The sequence below is a fragment of the Bombina bombina genome, chromosome 1 (genome assembly GCF_027579735.1).
Source record: "Bombina bombina isolate aBomBom1 chromosome 1, aBomBom1.pri, whole genome shotgun sequence".
In the NCBI taxonomy this organism is placed as follows: Eukaryota; Metazoa; Chordata; class Amphibia; order Anura; family Bombinatoridae; genus Bombina; species Bombina bombina.
Genome location: NC_069499.1, coordinates 1,168,858,210 through 1,168,872,773, shown reverse-complemented (window position 1 = coordinate 1,168,872,773; position 14,564 = coordinate 1,168,858,210). Strand labels below are relative to the sequence as shown.

The 14,564-nt window shown below is 40.0% G+C and overlaps 1 protein-coding gene across 10 annotated transcripts in view; it reads right to left on the bottom strand.

Moving 5' to 3' along the window:
- LOC128646856 (microtubule-associated protein tau) overlaps window positions 1–14,564 on the bottom strand; it is a 169,444-nt gene that overhangs the window by 60,450 nt on the left and 94,430 nt on the right. For 7 of the 10 annotated variants that reach the window (XM_053699658.1, XM_053699684.1, XM_053699678.1 and 4 more), the window contains 2 exons: window positions 10,586–10,651; window positions 7,264–7,995 (listed from right to left, as the gene is read on the bottom strand). In XM_053699658.1, coding sequence (XP_053555633.1) covers window positions 7,264–7,995; window positions 10,586–10,651 — 798 coding nt within the window. The remainder of the gene's footprint in view (window positions 1–7,263; window positions 7,996–10,585; window positions 10,652–14,564) is intronic. The other 3 variants (XM_053699670.1, XM_053699681.1, XM_053699687.1) reach the window with 2 other exon arrangements.

The following is a 14,564-nucleotide window of genomic DNA, read 5'->3' as shown; positions in this document are numbered from 1 at the left end:
TCTGTCCCCAGAGGAATATTATGGTCTATTGTCACAGACAACAACCACCCTATGGGATAAAATTAGACTGTGACATCAGATTACATGTCTTAGTTAAATCAGTCGCTGACAGAGAAGATAAAGGAGGATGTAGCTGTAAAACTTAGCTGAATGAAATATCAGTCTTACAGAATTGGAACATTTAATGCTTTCTCAATACCTATAGGACCTATAAGTTGCAAATAGAATAACTCATCATACCTCAAGTTATAAACTAAGATAGAATATCATTTAACCCTATGTCCACCAAAGAGGGCTGCTACACATTTCTTTTTAACGTGTCGAAGTACTCTCTAGCCAAGCAAAACAATGTTATAAAAATCAACACATTAGCCCTCAAACAAATTTCAAGTCTCATTATTCTTCTTTAAGTTGGTCAATTTAAAGGGACATTACACTCAAACTTTCCTAATCATCTACACAAGCAGTTTAACAGTAGCATGCAAAAAAACCAAAATTTATGCTTACCTGATAAATTTCTTTCTTTCCGAATATGGAGAGTCCACAATGTCATCAATTACTAGTGGGAATATCACTCCTGGCCAGCAGGAGGAGGCAAAGAGGACCACAGCAAAGCTGTTAAGTATCACTCCTCTACCCATAATCCCTAGTCATTCGACCAAAGGGAAATGGAAAAGGAATAACATAAAAGGTGTAGAGGTGCCTGAGGTTTAGACAAAAATAACTGTCTTAAAGTGAATGTAAAGTTTTCATGCTTTGAATAGCTCAATGCATTCATTAATTGCACATTAAGATGGTCGCTAACTTTATTTTCATCTCACTTATGAATTGCAATATTTATAATATATATTAATCTCCCTACCGTTTCTGTCCATACTCCTCCCCACCTCTACTTCCGTGTTATCTGTTATGTTACGTATAGAGCAGTCCCACCCGCTCTATACGCATCACCCAAGTGCGTGCACGACTATACAAACTATTGTGCATGCGCTAAACGCCGATGTGTACAACTCCTGCGCATGCGATACTCGTCAATATAAATCACCAATGCGCATGCGGTAAACACAGTTTGCATGCAATATAGCGAAACAGAAGCACGCTTGGAGACCTAAACGGAGGATAAGACAGCAGCGCATGCGCATTTAAAATAGGAGGCGGGTGACGTAGATCGATGGCCGCCTAACGGACAGATTTTCAATTGGTGCTTTTGAGAATGTGATCAAATAATAAAAATAATTAAAAAAAGGGTTGATTTGGATTCTATTAAAATTCTGACTTTATACAGCGATAACTTTGAAAAACGATCAATGTGAAGAAAATGATGCATGAGACTCATATTTATTTGGCAAATAGAAATGAATTCTAGTTCGTGAGACAGGTAACTTAACCTTCACTTTAAATTAAGGGTGGGGTCGTGGACTCTCTATACCTGGAAAGAAAGAAATTTATCAGGTAAGCATACATTTTGTATTCTTTCCGAAGATATGTAGAGTCCACTACGTCATTAATTACTAGTGGGAACCAATACCCAAGCTAGAGGACACGGAATGACTATGGAGGGAAAACAAGACAAGCAGACCTAAACAGAAGGCACCACTTCTTGAAGAACCTTTCTCCCAAAAGAAGTCTCAGCCGAGGCAAAAGTATCAAATTTGGAAAAAGTATGCAGAGAGGACCAAGTTGCAGCAAATATGTTCCACAGAGGCTTCATTTTTGAAAGCCCAAGAAGAAGAGACAGCCCTCGTGGAATGAGCTGTAATTCTCTCAGGAGGCTGCTGACCAGCAGTCTCATAAGCAAAACGAATAATACTTCTCAACCAGAGAGATAGAGAAGTAGCAATAGTTTTCTGACCCTTACGCTTTCCTGAGAAACAAACAAACAGGACAGAAGATTGGCAAAAATCCTTAGTCGCCTGTAGGTAGAACTTTAGAGCATGCACAACATCCAAGTTGTGCAACAGACGTTCTTTATAATAAGAAGGATTAGGACATAAAGAAGGAACCACAATTTCCTGATTAATATTTTTATCCAAAACCACTTTAGGAAGAAAACCCAACTTAGTACGAAGGACCGCCTTATCAGCATGAAAGATAAGGTAAGGTGACTCACACTGCAAAGCAGAGAGTTCTGAGACTCCCAGAGCAAAAGAGATAGCAACAAGAAACAAAGCCTTCCAAGGTAACAACTTAATATGTATGGAATGCATAGGCGGACCCTGCTGCAAAACTTTAAGAACAAGGTTAAGGTTCCAAGGAGGAGCAACAGTTTTAAACACAGGCTGCAATATCCCTATCTATATAATAGGCTTATTCTGTTTAGGAAATATGGTTAGTGTAGGTATTCCTATGAAACAACTCTCAATATGGGGAATGAGAGTTTTAATATTCAGGACTAACAGTTAGTAGATTCAATTTAATAGAAATCCCACTGACAAACAATATGTTTAACAGGGAACAAAAGCAGTACTTTGCATTTGGCTTTAAATATTCCCTGATTGGCTTTTATTTTAGAGAGTATTGTGGAAAGTCTCAGACGTATGAAATAGTTAATGATAGCAACAGTCAAATAATGCTGTCAATTTGAGTGTATAAGAGGCAAAAGACATAGAATACTTAAACAGAAAAATCAAAAAGAGAGGCACCAAACAAAGTGTACTTGCGGTAGGTGTTTAACAGCCTTACTAGTGTTTTGATCCGTTATTAGATCTGTGGAGGTTAGGGTGTGTTACCATAACTGGAGCTGAAGATCCGGTAGCTTGAACTCCTAAGGCGCTTACGTAAGGGAGCAGCATCTTGTGCGACTCACTCAGTTCACTGCCTGTTGGAGATTACGTCAGCGGACAGCTGATTCGGCGTGCTGTTGCTGCAGAGGCAGCAGAGGTTAGTCTCAGGAGTCAGAGGGAGATCAACAGAATGGTGTTCTCAGAAAGACTTCGTTAGGTGGCTTGAGGTGAGAGCTTTACAGAAAAGTGTCCAGGCAGGTTAGAGACCTACTAACTCTATGTGAAGAAATACCATGGAAATCATACCAGATATATAGGCTTGAGTTATTTGCTCAGGGAGAGCGCTTCTACAACAGGAGAAATCAGAATTCCCAAACTCTTGCAGTGATCAAGCAGTTTGTGAGGGAATAAGCTCCTCCTTAAGTAGGGAAATGAATAAGAAGTGAGGAATGTCTCTTAAAGGGGTAGCAGACATGACACAGGCCTGATTCTGTCCAGAGCCTGACAAAAAGATTGAACATCTGGCACATCCACCAGAGGCTTGTGCAACAAAATAGATAAAGCAGAAATCTGACCCTTCCGATAACTGACTGACAATCCTTTCTCCAGACCTTCCTGGAGAAAAGACAAAATTCTAGGAATCCTAACCCTACTCAAAGAGAAGCCCGTTGATTCACACCAATAAAGGTATTTACGTCATACCTTATGGTAAATCTTTCGAGTAACAGGCTTGTGAGCCTGAATCATGGTCTTAATGACCGACTCAGAAAATCCACGCTTAGACAGAACTAAGCGTTCAATCTCCCTCCAAGCAATCAGCTTCGGCCGGAAGCATGTGCCCTGAGACAGATGCTCCTGAGAAAGTCACCATGAAAGAGAGTCTCTTGTCAACTGGTCTAGATCTATACTCTGAGACAGATCCGAATGGCCCCCATTTCATTGTCTGAGCATGCATAATTGCAGAGCTCTCAAATGGAATTGAGCACAGGGGATGATGTCCATGGAAGCGACTATCAGACCAATTACCTCCATACATTGAGCTACTGATGGCCAAACAGTAAGCTGTAGAGAGAGGCAAGAAGAGAAAATTTTAGGAAATCTATTATGGTTCCTAAGAAAACAACCCTTGTAGCTGCAACAAGGGACCTCTTTTCCAGATTCACTTTCCATCCGTGGGAACGTATAAAAGACAACAAGATCTCTGTATGAGAGTTTGATTGTTGAAAAGATGGTGCCTGAACCAATATGTCATCCAGGTAGGGTGCCACTGCAATTCCCTGAGACCTGATCACTGCCAAGAGAGCCCCCAGAACCTTTGAGAAAATTCTGGGAGCTGTGGCAAGGCCAAACGGAAGAGCCACAAACTGAAAGTGTTTGTCTAGAAAGGCGAATCTCAGGAACTTGTGATGATCCATGTGGATAGGAATATGAAGATACGCATCCTTCAGGTCTATGGTCATCATGAACTGACCCTCTTGGACCAAAGAAAGAATGAAACAAATGGTTTCCATTTTGAACGACGGTACCCTGAGAAATTTGTTGAGACACTTTAGGTCTAAAATGGGCCGAAAAGTTCCCTCTTTTTTGGGAACCACAAACAGATTTGAATAAAATTCTAGACCATGTTCTCTTACAGGGACTGGAACAATCACCCCCAGGGAGGAAAGATCCTGAACGCAGTTCAAGAATGCCTCTCTTTTTACCTGATCTGCAGATAGTCTTGAGAGGTGGAATCTGCCCCTGGGAGGGAAAGATTTGAATTCTATTTTGTAAACCTGAGATACTATGTCCACAGCCCAAGGATATGAGATATCTCATATCCAAGCTTGACAAAACAGGGAAAGTCTGCCCCCTTCTTGATCCGGTCCTGGACTGGAGGCAGACCCTTCATGCTGACTTAGATTTAGCTGTGGGTTTCTTTGATTGCTTCCCCTTGCTCCAAGACTATTTTGGTTTCCAAGAAGACTTGGACTTTCCCTGCTTGGGACAGTCCAAGAGAAAGACTTTTGACCCTTAAAGTTACGAAAAGAACGAAAATTACTTTGACGTCCTTTAGGCCTGTTCTTCTTGTCTTGTGGTAGAAAAGACCCATTTCCACCCATAATATCAGAAATAATTTCTGCCAGACCAGGTCCAAACAAGGTTGTACCCTTGTAAGGAAGTGCCAGAAGCTTGGACTTAGAGGTAACATCAGCTGACCAAGATTTCAGCCACAACACCCTGCGGGCTAAGACAGTGAGGGCAGACAGCTGGGTTCACACTCTAATAACTTGTATGTTAGCATCAGAAATGAAGGAATTGGCTAGTTTGAGAGCCTTAATCCTATCTTGGATTTCTTCCAACAGAGTGTCAGCTAAAATTGATTCAGACAAGGCATCGCACCAATAAGATGCAGCACTTGCAACAGTGACAATACAAACTGCAGGTTGCCATTGAAGATCCTGATGAACATACATCTTTTTCAAATAAGCCTCCAGCTTCTTCTCCATGGGATCCTTAAAGGAACAGCTAGCCTCTATAGGGATCGTAGTTCTCTTAGCCAGAGTAGAAATAACCCCTTCTACTTTAGGCACCTTGCGCCATGAATCTTTAATGGAGTCAGCAACAGAAAACATGCAGTGCCGCCATTGAGGCTTGGGACGTTAAAGGAGAAAGCTGTGGCATTGCCTGAACAGCATCAATCTGAGAGACATTTGGCTCAGAGGGCAAAATCTTATGTTTACACTCTGTTTTATTTAAACAAAATTGCATAGGTGAAACAATTTGGGCCTCTAGACATAATAAACACTTATCACAAGAAACAGTTTGATTATCCATATCCATAGCTTGAGAATAAAATCTTTTTTTCCCCACAAAACAAAGGAAAAATAAATTTGGGTGGGGGGGGGGGGAACTACTGTCACTTTAAATGGAGACCCTCCTTTTTTTAATCCCAAGCATTAATTTATCTCAACAAGAATAGAAAACAACTCTGGCCCTCTATACCCCAGACAGTCTGAGGTGCCCTACTGCAATCCAGAAGACAATGTGTGCAGTGAGACTTGCTTGTAATCGACTTCTCTCCAGCCAATGCGAACACTCAAGGAAACAGTGACGCCGCCCAGCTCAAAATCGGAAGAACCGAGGGTCACATAACAGGCCAGACCAGAATTGCGCAGTTATTAAAAGTGCGCTATTTTAACTGCCTAGTAACAAGTACTGGAGCCTAAAGAAACACTGGCTAATAAATGTATAAGCGGCTCCCGGTCATAAAAAAGGCTCCTGGTCGCATCAGTCTCTAAAATGCATTTCTATAATAAAAGCCGCATTTGCCACACATGCAAAACAATATCAATTAATTAAAAATTAATCAAATAATAAGTTAAAAGCCACTGAGGAACAATCCCTTATATAAGGGAGAATTAACCCCTTGTCTCCACATGCAAATGTGCCTGCTTACTGCCCAACTAATCCTGCCTACAGGATTAAATATGTCCCAGTTATTATTGCAGTAATTAAATGTTCATTTAAAGTGCAAGTCTCCAGTACCTAGAAGACAAAAGCACTTACCTGCAATCTAGCTGTCTGGCAGGAAGACAGCTCACAAGGTGTGAAAGGACACATACTCATTACAGAGACCTGTAGAAAAAGAAAGAACAGAGTAACCAACTCTGGCTTTCTATACCATGGGCAGCAAATATGTTAGAAAACCAAGCAAGGACTACCTCACAACTGTCTAACTGCTTTAAAGCCACCACTACTCTACTGAAGAGATTGACAGGGACTACAGCTAGACCCAAAATCTTGCTTGTAGCGAAAAGAAATCAAATTTTTCTTCAGACACCAAACTTAACCTCCTCCATTGACAGAGGCAAAGATAATGACTGGGGATTATGGGTAAGGGAGTGACACTTAACAGTCTCCTCCTGCTGGCCAGGAGTGATATTCCTACTAGTAATTGATGATGTTGTAGACTCTCCATATTTTAGGAAAGAAATATAAAATATTTTGCATCAAAGGGGTCACATACATTTTAGTTTAAAGTAAAAATAACATGAAGACCCATGAACACATTGGTGTAGTTATAACATGAACATTCATTTTCAGTAAGCAAAAGAGCTTAATATATTTTTAAATATTGTCTTTTAAATGGATCAGAGAACATTTTGAATACAATGCCCCTTTTACTCTACTTTAACTGCTAAATTTCAGAGAAATAATAAATGTAATAGATCACCAGTGTATAAGTAAGAAATTGATGCCTCATGCTAGTGTTGGAAAAGACAGCAACACTAGGTGCTTCTTGGTTGTTAAAACAGATGGCGAGGTGAGCTGGGATGAAGGATGATCATGCAAAGAAGTCATGCAGTGGAATAAAAACAGCTACAAACCAAGACATCTAGGAATCATATGGGAATAGCATAAGAAAGGAAGGAGGAGGCTTTGGTGTAGTCCCTGAAGAAGTCTGTGTTACTCGTTCAGGCAGATATGGAAAGCAAAAGGCAGCCAGGTAAATCAGAGAAGGCTTTAGAAGGCTATAAATTACTAGAAAACAACACACCTTTGGAAAGAGCACCTCGACTAATGGGTATTCCTGATCCTTGTGCAGGCACTCGCTTCTTGACATTCTCCGTTATACCACCGGTAAACACATCATTAACTGGGCTTTTTTCATCAGCTTCCCTTAATGCCACATTTAAATCTATTGGCTGGTTGGCATCAATCTCCACTTGGTACACTGACTCAGAGGCCCGTGGAAGAGGAATATGGGCTTCTCCTGAGAAAGATTCAACTGCTCCTACAACAAATGGTTCTCCTATACCATGTGTCTCTTTATTTGCCAAATCAGAAACATCATGCAACTTAGCAGCATCTTCTACTGAATCACTAATGGCTTCCATACCATTTACCTGAGCATCTTTGCCAAAAGGCTTTTCCATTTCTGCATCTTCTTTAGAAATTGAGTCATCATGCACAGTATGTTTTTCCAGTATAATTTGGTTTTCGTCATATATTTCTGTATCATAATTTGTGCCATTGTGTTCCTTTTCTTCAAGATGATCTTTCTCTCCTGCACCATGTTCAAGCTCCCTGTTGCTTTTTGCCAACCAATTTGGACTAATATCTTCACGTTCATCTCCTATATGGTTATTCATAGCTTGTGTGTCCTGCACCTCCCACAGATCTTCGGCTGCCAATTCTTTAACAGATCCTGGACTATCTGTTTCTTGGTGAAGTGAAGTTTCTGACATGCTCTCATCAGGATGTTGGATCTCTGAGGATGGAATGTTCTCTGGGGTTGAAGGTGAGAATGAATTTGATTGGGTACAATGTGGCATGCAATGAATATTTAAATCTCTCTGCTACAGCAGAAGCTAGAAACAGATTTCTTTATAAGTACATTCTCAGAAACAGTTATGTGGATACATTACAGCCTAGAATTTCAGTGTATCCATGTCTGATCACAGACAGATCAATGTATATGATTGATATAGATTGATATTGAATAATATATAACCACTTGAACCTATTTTCTTCAAAGAGGGCAGGTAGAGAACCCCATCTAAAATTCAACCTGAACTGATCCAGCTTTTCCATGTCATAAACCTCAGTAGAGGAATATCATTTTTAAGTATCCTGGAGTCCTACAAAAAGATATAGCTTTGAGGTCTCAGCCATAATGAAAGTCCAACATAACAAATACAGTGGCATTCCTTTTAATTTTTTTTAATACAACTTTTCTCTTGTTTTGCTTGATATATACACAAACATTGAAATGATTCACACTCTTAAAACAACTGACAAGGTGTCAGGAAATCAATTCTAGATAGCAATAAGCAAGTGTTCGCACTCTGGATTTTCAATAATCAGTGTAGTTTATTAGTTTATTTATAATAAATATACTACACTGATTATTGAAAATCTAGAAAGTGTAGACACTTGCTTATTGCTATCTCTATCTATCTATCTATCTATCTATCTCTCTCTCTCTCTCTCTCTCTCTCTATATATATATATATATATATATATATATATATATATATATATATATATATATATATATATATATATATATATATATATATATACAGTAAACAGTATATATAATTTTGAAGCTGCAAGTGACATTGCCAAATATTATAAATCAGCCTATCTCAAATCCAGTATACCTAGCAGAAAGGTGAACATTCACAGTGAAAAGGCCATTGGTCATCCCAAGTAGAAACAACATAAATCTGGCCTGCTCGGATACGGAAAGATTGAAGTTGAAGAAATATAGATGTAAAACCTTATCAGCATAGAACAGAACTAGATGCATTTGCAATTGTTACAAATGTAATTGTAATGTTTTAAAGTGATAATATATATACTGTGATCTATTTGTGTCCTAAATCCAAAATATAGTCTATGATTTTTCAAGGAAAAGTGCAGTAAAGTATCAGCTGTGGAGAAAAAAAGCAAGAAAGACTTTGAGCAAAAGTGACATAATAATAATGAGTACACACATATTGGTTTTCATGATCAGAAACAAGCCAGCTAAATGTATCTTCTGCATAAAGCTCATATATTGTCCCTGTATGCAAAGGTCATTACTTTTAAAAATGATAGTAGCCTTTAAATCCATTTTCTATTTTCTGCTCAGCTGACATCTAAATATATAACGTATTCCAAATATTGCCGGTTTACCTTTTGCATATTCATCTTGTAACTTTAAATACACATATACATGATACTAAACAAGTGCTGTATTCTGGTATGCAAAATGCAACCTTTAAAAAGGGGGAGTCAAAGAAAAACAAACTACCCTTTTTGTGTTATTCTACAATATTTAATAGAGATTAATAATTGTATAGCAAAGAAAGTAGAGTTAATTTAATTTCTCTTTTCATCTCCTATAGTTAAATGATATCTCTTTTAGGTTGATTACATGGTCTGAGGACCACAGTAATGTCTGAGGTAACTGAACAATTACAGCAAGATATATCTAGCTATTGTGAGGCATCTACCATATGGCTAAAGATCTAACTAAACAACATTTACAAATGCAGAATCAAATCAAAGCATTACTCCTAAACTCTTGGACTTTGAATGTGGGGGAAAAATATGTATATAAATAATAAAAAAAATATTACAGCATGATATCATTTTGAATATAATGATCATTATAATACCTGGCATGCTATTTTTTCCATTGTAGAAAATTAGCGAAAATAAATTCAGCAATAGTAATTACCCTATCATAGTTAATGTTTATGCTTAAAATGTTGTGATTGGGATGAAAAGTACTTTTCTCACACTGTCTTACACTTATTATTAGTAAGACAAGGGTTGATATTTATAAAAAAAATAAAAAAAAATAAGCAGATACAAGTAAAAAAACAAAACAAAAAAACATTTAACTATGGTGATTCACTTTGACAGTAAAATGTGAGGAAAAAACAGATAACATTATAAATGGGCCATTACATTCGAAAAATTGCTGTAATTCATTATAAAATGTCATTTTATGACTAGTGACCCTGCACCTCTAATGCAAAATGGATTAAACACATAGTAGAAGTGCCACTCGGGACCCACAGATCGAGACTGGTCCTGAGTGGAAAGTGTTGCTGAAACAAATGCAGCTGTATCATATGTGTACTTCCTGCTAAGGCTTGTTAGCTTAGGTTAAAATGCTCATAGTCAGTCAAGCGAGTCTTAGAAAAAGTACAAATCATCTAATAAGAATTAAAAGAAAGAACCATTCAGCCAATGACCCTTAGCATGTGTGTATGTGTGTGTGTGTGTGTGTGATCATACCCACAGCAAAATACTTGTACAATATATATATCCCAGAATAGAGACCAGCTGTGTCCACTAGGATTGTTGGAGCAGACACTCACCTCTTGTGGCATTCCCCGCTGCCTGGTCATCTCGGTTTGGAGAGTTTACTACACCAATCTTCTCTGCTGAGCGACAGAGACATGAACGGTAAGTTACACAGTCATTACGAGAGCGTGAGGAAGTATAGATCATGTGTGTGAAGCTGTTTTAAATACAGAGCCGTAACAGATTTATTTTTAACTTGTAGGGGCATATTTTGCAATTACTACCAAACAAAAAAAAATATCTGTGCTTCTATATAAACATTCTCCAAATGATTGATTAAAGGGATAGGAAAGTCAAAATTAAACTTGCATTATTCAGATAGAGCATGTCATTTTAAGACACTTTTAAATTCACTTTTATTTTCCAATTTGCTTTGTTCTCTTGGTATTCCTTGTTGAAAAAGAATATGCACATATCCTACACTAGTGGGAGCTAGTTTCTAATTGGTGCCTGCACAAATGTGTCTCTTGTGATGCAAATTTGGAAATAAAAGTAAATTGTAAAGTTGTTTGAAATTGTATATTGTATCCAAATCATGAAAGAAAATGTTGGGGTTTCCTGTCCCTATAAGAGGATATGAATGAGCCAGGTGTGGAGAAAACAGAATTTATGTTTACCTGATAAATTACTTTCTCCAACAGTGTGTCCGGTCCACGGCGTCATCCTTACTTGTGGGATATTCTCTTCCCCAACAGGAAATGGCAAAGAGCCCAGCAAAGCTGGTCACATGATCCCTCCTAGGCTCCGCCTTCCCCAGTCATTCGACCGACGTAAAGGAGGAATATTTGCATAGGAGAAATCATATGATACCGTGGTGACTGTAGTTAAAGAAAATAAATCATCAGACCTGATTAAAAAACCAGGGCGGGCCGTGGACCGGACACACCGTTGGAGAAAGTAATTTATCAGGTAAACATAAATTCTGTTTTCTCCAACATAGGTGTGTCCGGTCCATGGCGTCATCCTTACTTGTGGGAACCAATACCAAAGCTTTAGGACACGGATGATGGGAGGGAGCAAATCAGGTCACCTAGATGGAAGGCACCACGGCTTGCAAAACCTTCTCCCAAAAATAGCCTCAGAAGAAGCAAAAGTATCAAATTTGTAAAATTTAGTAAAAGTGTGCAGTGAAGACCAAGTCGCTGCCTTACATATCTGATCAACAGAAGCCTCGTTCTTGAAGGCCCATGTGGAAGCCACGGCCCTAGTGGAATGAGCTGTGATTCTTTCAGGAGGCTGCCGTCCGGCAGTCTCATAAGCCAATCTGATGATGCTTTTAAGCCAAAAAGAGAGAGAGGTAGAAGTTGCTTTTTGACCTCTCCTTTTACCAAGGAAGATGTTTGTCTGAAATCCTTTGTAGCATCTAAATAGAATTTTAGAGCACGAACTACATCCAAATTGTGCAACAAACGTTCCTTCTTTGAAACTGGATTCGGACACAAAGAAGGCACGACTATCTCCTGGTTAATGTTTTTGTTAGAAACAACTTTCGGAAGAAAACCAGGTTTAGTACGCAAAACCACCTTATCTGCATGGAACACCAGATAAGGAGGAGAACACTGCAGAGCAGATAACTCTGAAACTCTTCTAGCAGAAGAAATTGCAACCAAAAACAAAACTTTCCAAGATAATAACTTGATATCAACGGAATGTAGGGGTTCAAACGGAACCCCCTGAAGAACTGAAAGAACTAAATTGAGACTCCAAGGAGGAGTCAAAGGTTTGTAAACAGGCTTGATTCTAACCAGAGCCTGAACAAAAGCTTGAACATCTGGCACAGCCGCCAGCTTTTTGTGAAGTAAAACAGATAAAGCAGAAATCTGTCCCTTCAAAGAACTTGCAGATAATCCTTTCTCCAAACCTTCTTGAAGAAAGGATAGAATCTTAGGAATTTTTATCTTGTTCCATGGGAATCCTTTAGATTCACACCAACAGATATATTTTTTCCATATTTTATGGTAGATTTTTCTAGTTACAGGCTTTCTGGCCTGAACAAGAGTATCAATGACAGAATCTGAGAACCCTCGCTTTGATAAAATCAAGCGTTCAATCTCCAAGCAGTCAGTTGGAGTGAGGCCAGATTCGGATGTTCGAACGGACCTTGAACAAGAAGGTCCTGTCTCAAAGGTAGCTTCCATGGTGGAGCCGATGACATATTCACCAGGTCTGCATACCAAGTCCTGCGTGGCCACGCAGGAGCTATCAAGATCACCGATGCCCTCTCCTGATTGATCCTGGCTACCAGCCTGGGGATGAGAGGAAACGGTGGGAATACATAAGCTAGGTTGAAGGTCCAAGGTGCTACTAGTGCATCTACTAGAGTCGCCTTGGGATCCCTGGATCTGGACCCGTAGCAAGGAACCTTGAAGTTCTGACGAGAGGCCATCAGATCCATGTCTGGAATGCCCCACAATTGAGTTATTTGGGCAAAGATTTCCGGATGGAGTTCCCACTCCCCCGGATGAAATGTCTGACGACTCAGAAAATCCGCTTCCCAATTTTCCACTCCTGGGATGTGGATTGCAGACAAGTGGCAGGAGTGAGTCTCCGCCCATTGAATGATTTTGGTCACTTCTTCCATCGCCAGGGAACTCCTTGTTCCCCCCTGATGGTTGATATACGCAACAGTCGTCATGTTGTCTGATTGAAACCGTATGAATTTGGCCTTTGCTAGCTGAGGCCAAGCCTTGAGAGCATTGAATATCGCTCTCAGTTCCAGAATATTTATCGGGAGAAGAGATTCTTCCCAAGACCAAAGACCCTGAGCTTTCAGGGGTTCCCAGACCGCGCCCCAGCCCACCAGACTGGCGTCGGTCGTGACAATGACCCACTCTGGTCTGCGGAAGCTCATCCCCTGTGACAGGTTGTCCAGGGTCAGCCACCAACGGAGTGAATCTCTGGTCCTCTGATCTACTTGTATCGTCGGAGACAAGTCTGTATAATCCCCATTCCACTGACTGAGCATGCACAGTTGTAATGGTCTCAGATGAATTCGCGCAAAAGGAACTATGTCCATTGCCGCGACCATCAAACCTATTACTTCCATGCACTGCGCTATGGAAGGAAGAAGAACAGAATGAAGTACTTGACAAAAGCTTAGAAGTTTTGATTTTCTGGCCTCTGTCAGAAAAATCCTCATTTCTAAGGAGTCTATTATTGTTCCCAAGAAGGGAACTCTTGTTGACGGAGATAGAGAACTTTTTTCTACGTTCACTTTCCACCCGTGAGATCTGAGAAAGGCCAGGACAATGTCCGTATGAGCCTTTGCTTGTGGTAGGGACGACGCTTGAATCAGTATGTCGTCCAAGTAAGGTACTACTGCAATGCCCCTTGGTCGTAGCACCGCTAGAAGGGACCCTAGTACCTTTGTGAAAATTCTTGGAGCAGTGGCTAATCCGAATGGAAGTGCCACAAACTGGTAATGCTTGTCCAGAAAGGCGAACCTTAGGAACCGATGATGTTCCTTGTGGATAGGAATATGTAGATACGCATCCTTTAAATCCACCGTGGTCATGAATTGACCTTCCTGGATGGTAGGAAGAATTGTCCGAATGGTTTCCATTTTGAACGATGGAACCTTGAGAAATTTGTTTAGGATCTTGAGATCTAAGATTGGTCTGAATGTTCCCTCTTTTTTGGGAACTATGAACAGATTGGAGTAGAATCCCATCCCTTGTTCTCCTAATGGAACAGGATGAATCACTCCCATTTTTAACAGGTCTTCTACACAATGTAAGAATGCCTGTCTTTTTATGTGGTCTGAAGACAATTGAGACCTGTGGAACCTCCCCCTTGGGGGTAGCTCCTTGAATTCCAGAAGATAACCTTGGGAGACTATTTCTAGCGCCCAAGGATCCAGAACATCTCTTGCCCAAGCCTGAGCGAAGAGAGAAAGTCTGCCCCCCACCAGATCCGGTCCCGGATCGGGGGCCAACATCTCATGCTGTCTTGGTAGCAGTGGCAGGTTTCTTGGCCTGCTTACCTTTGTTCCAG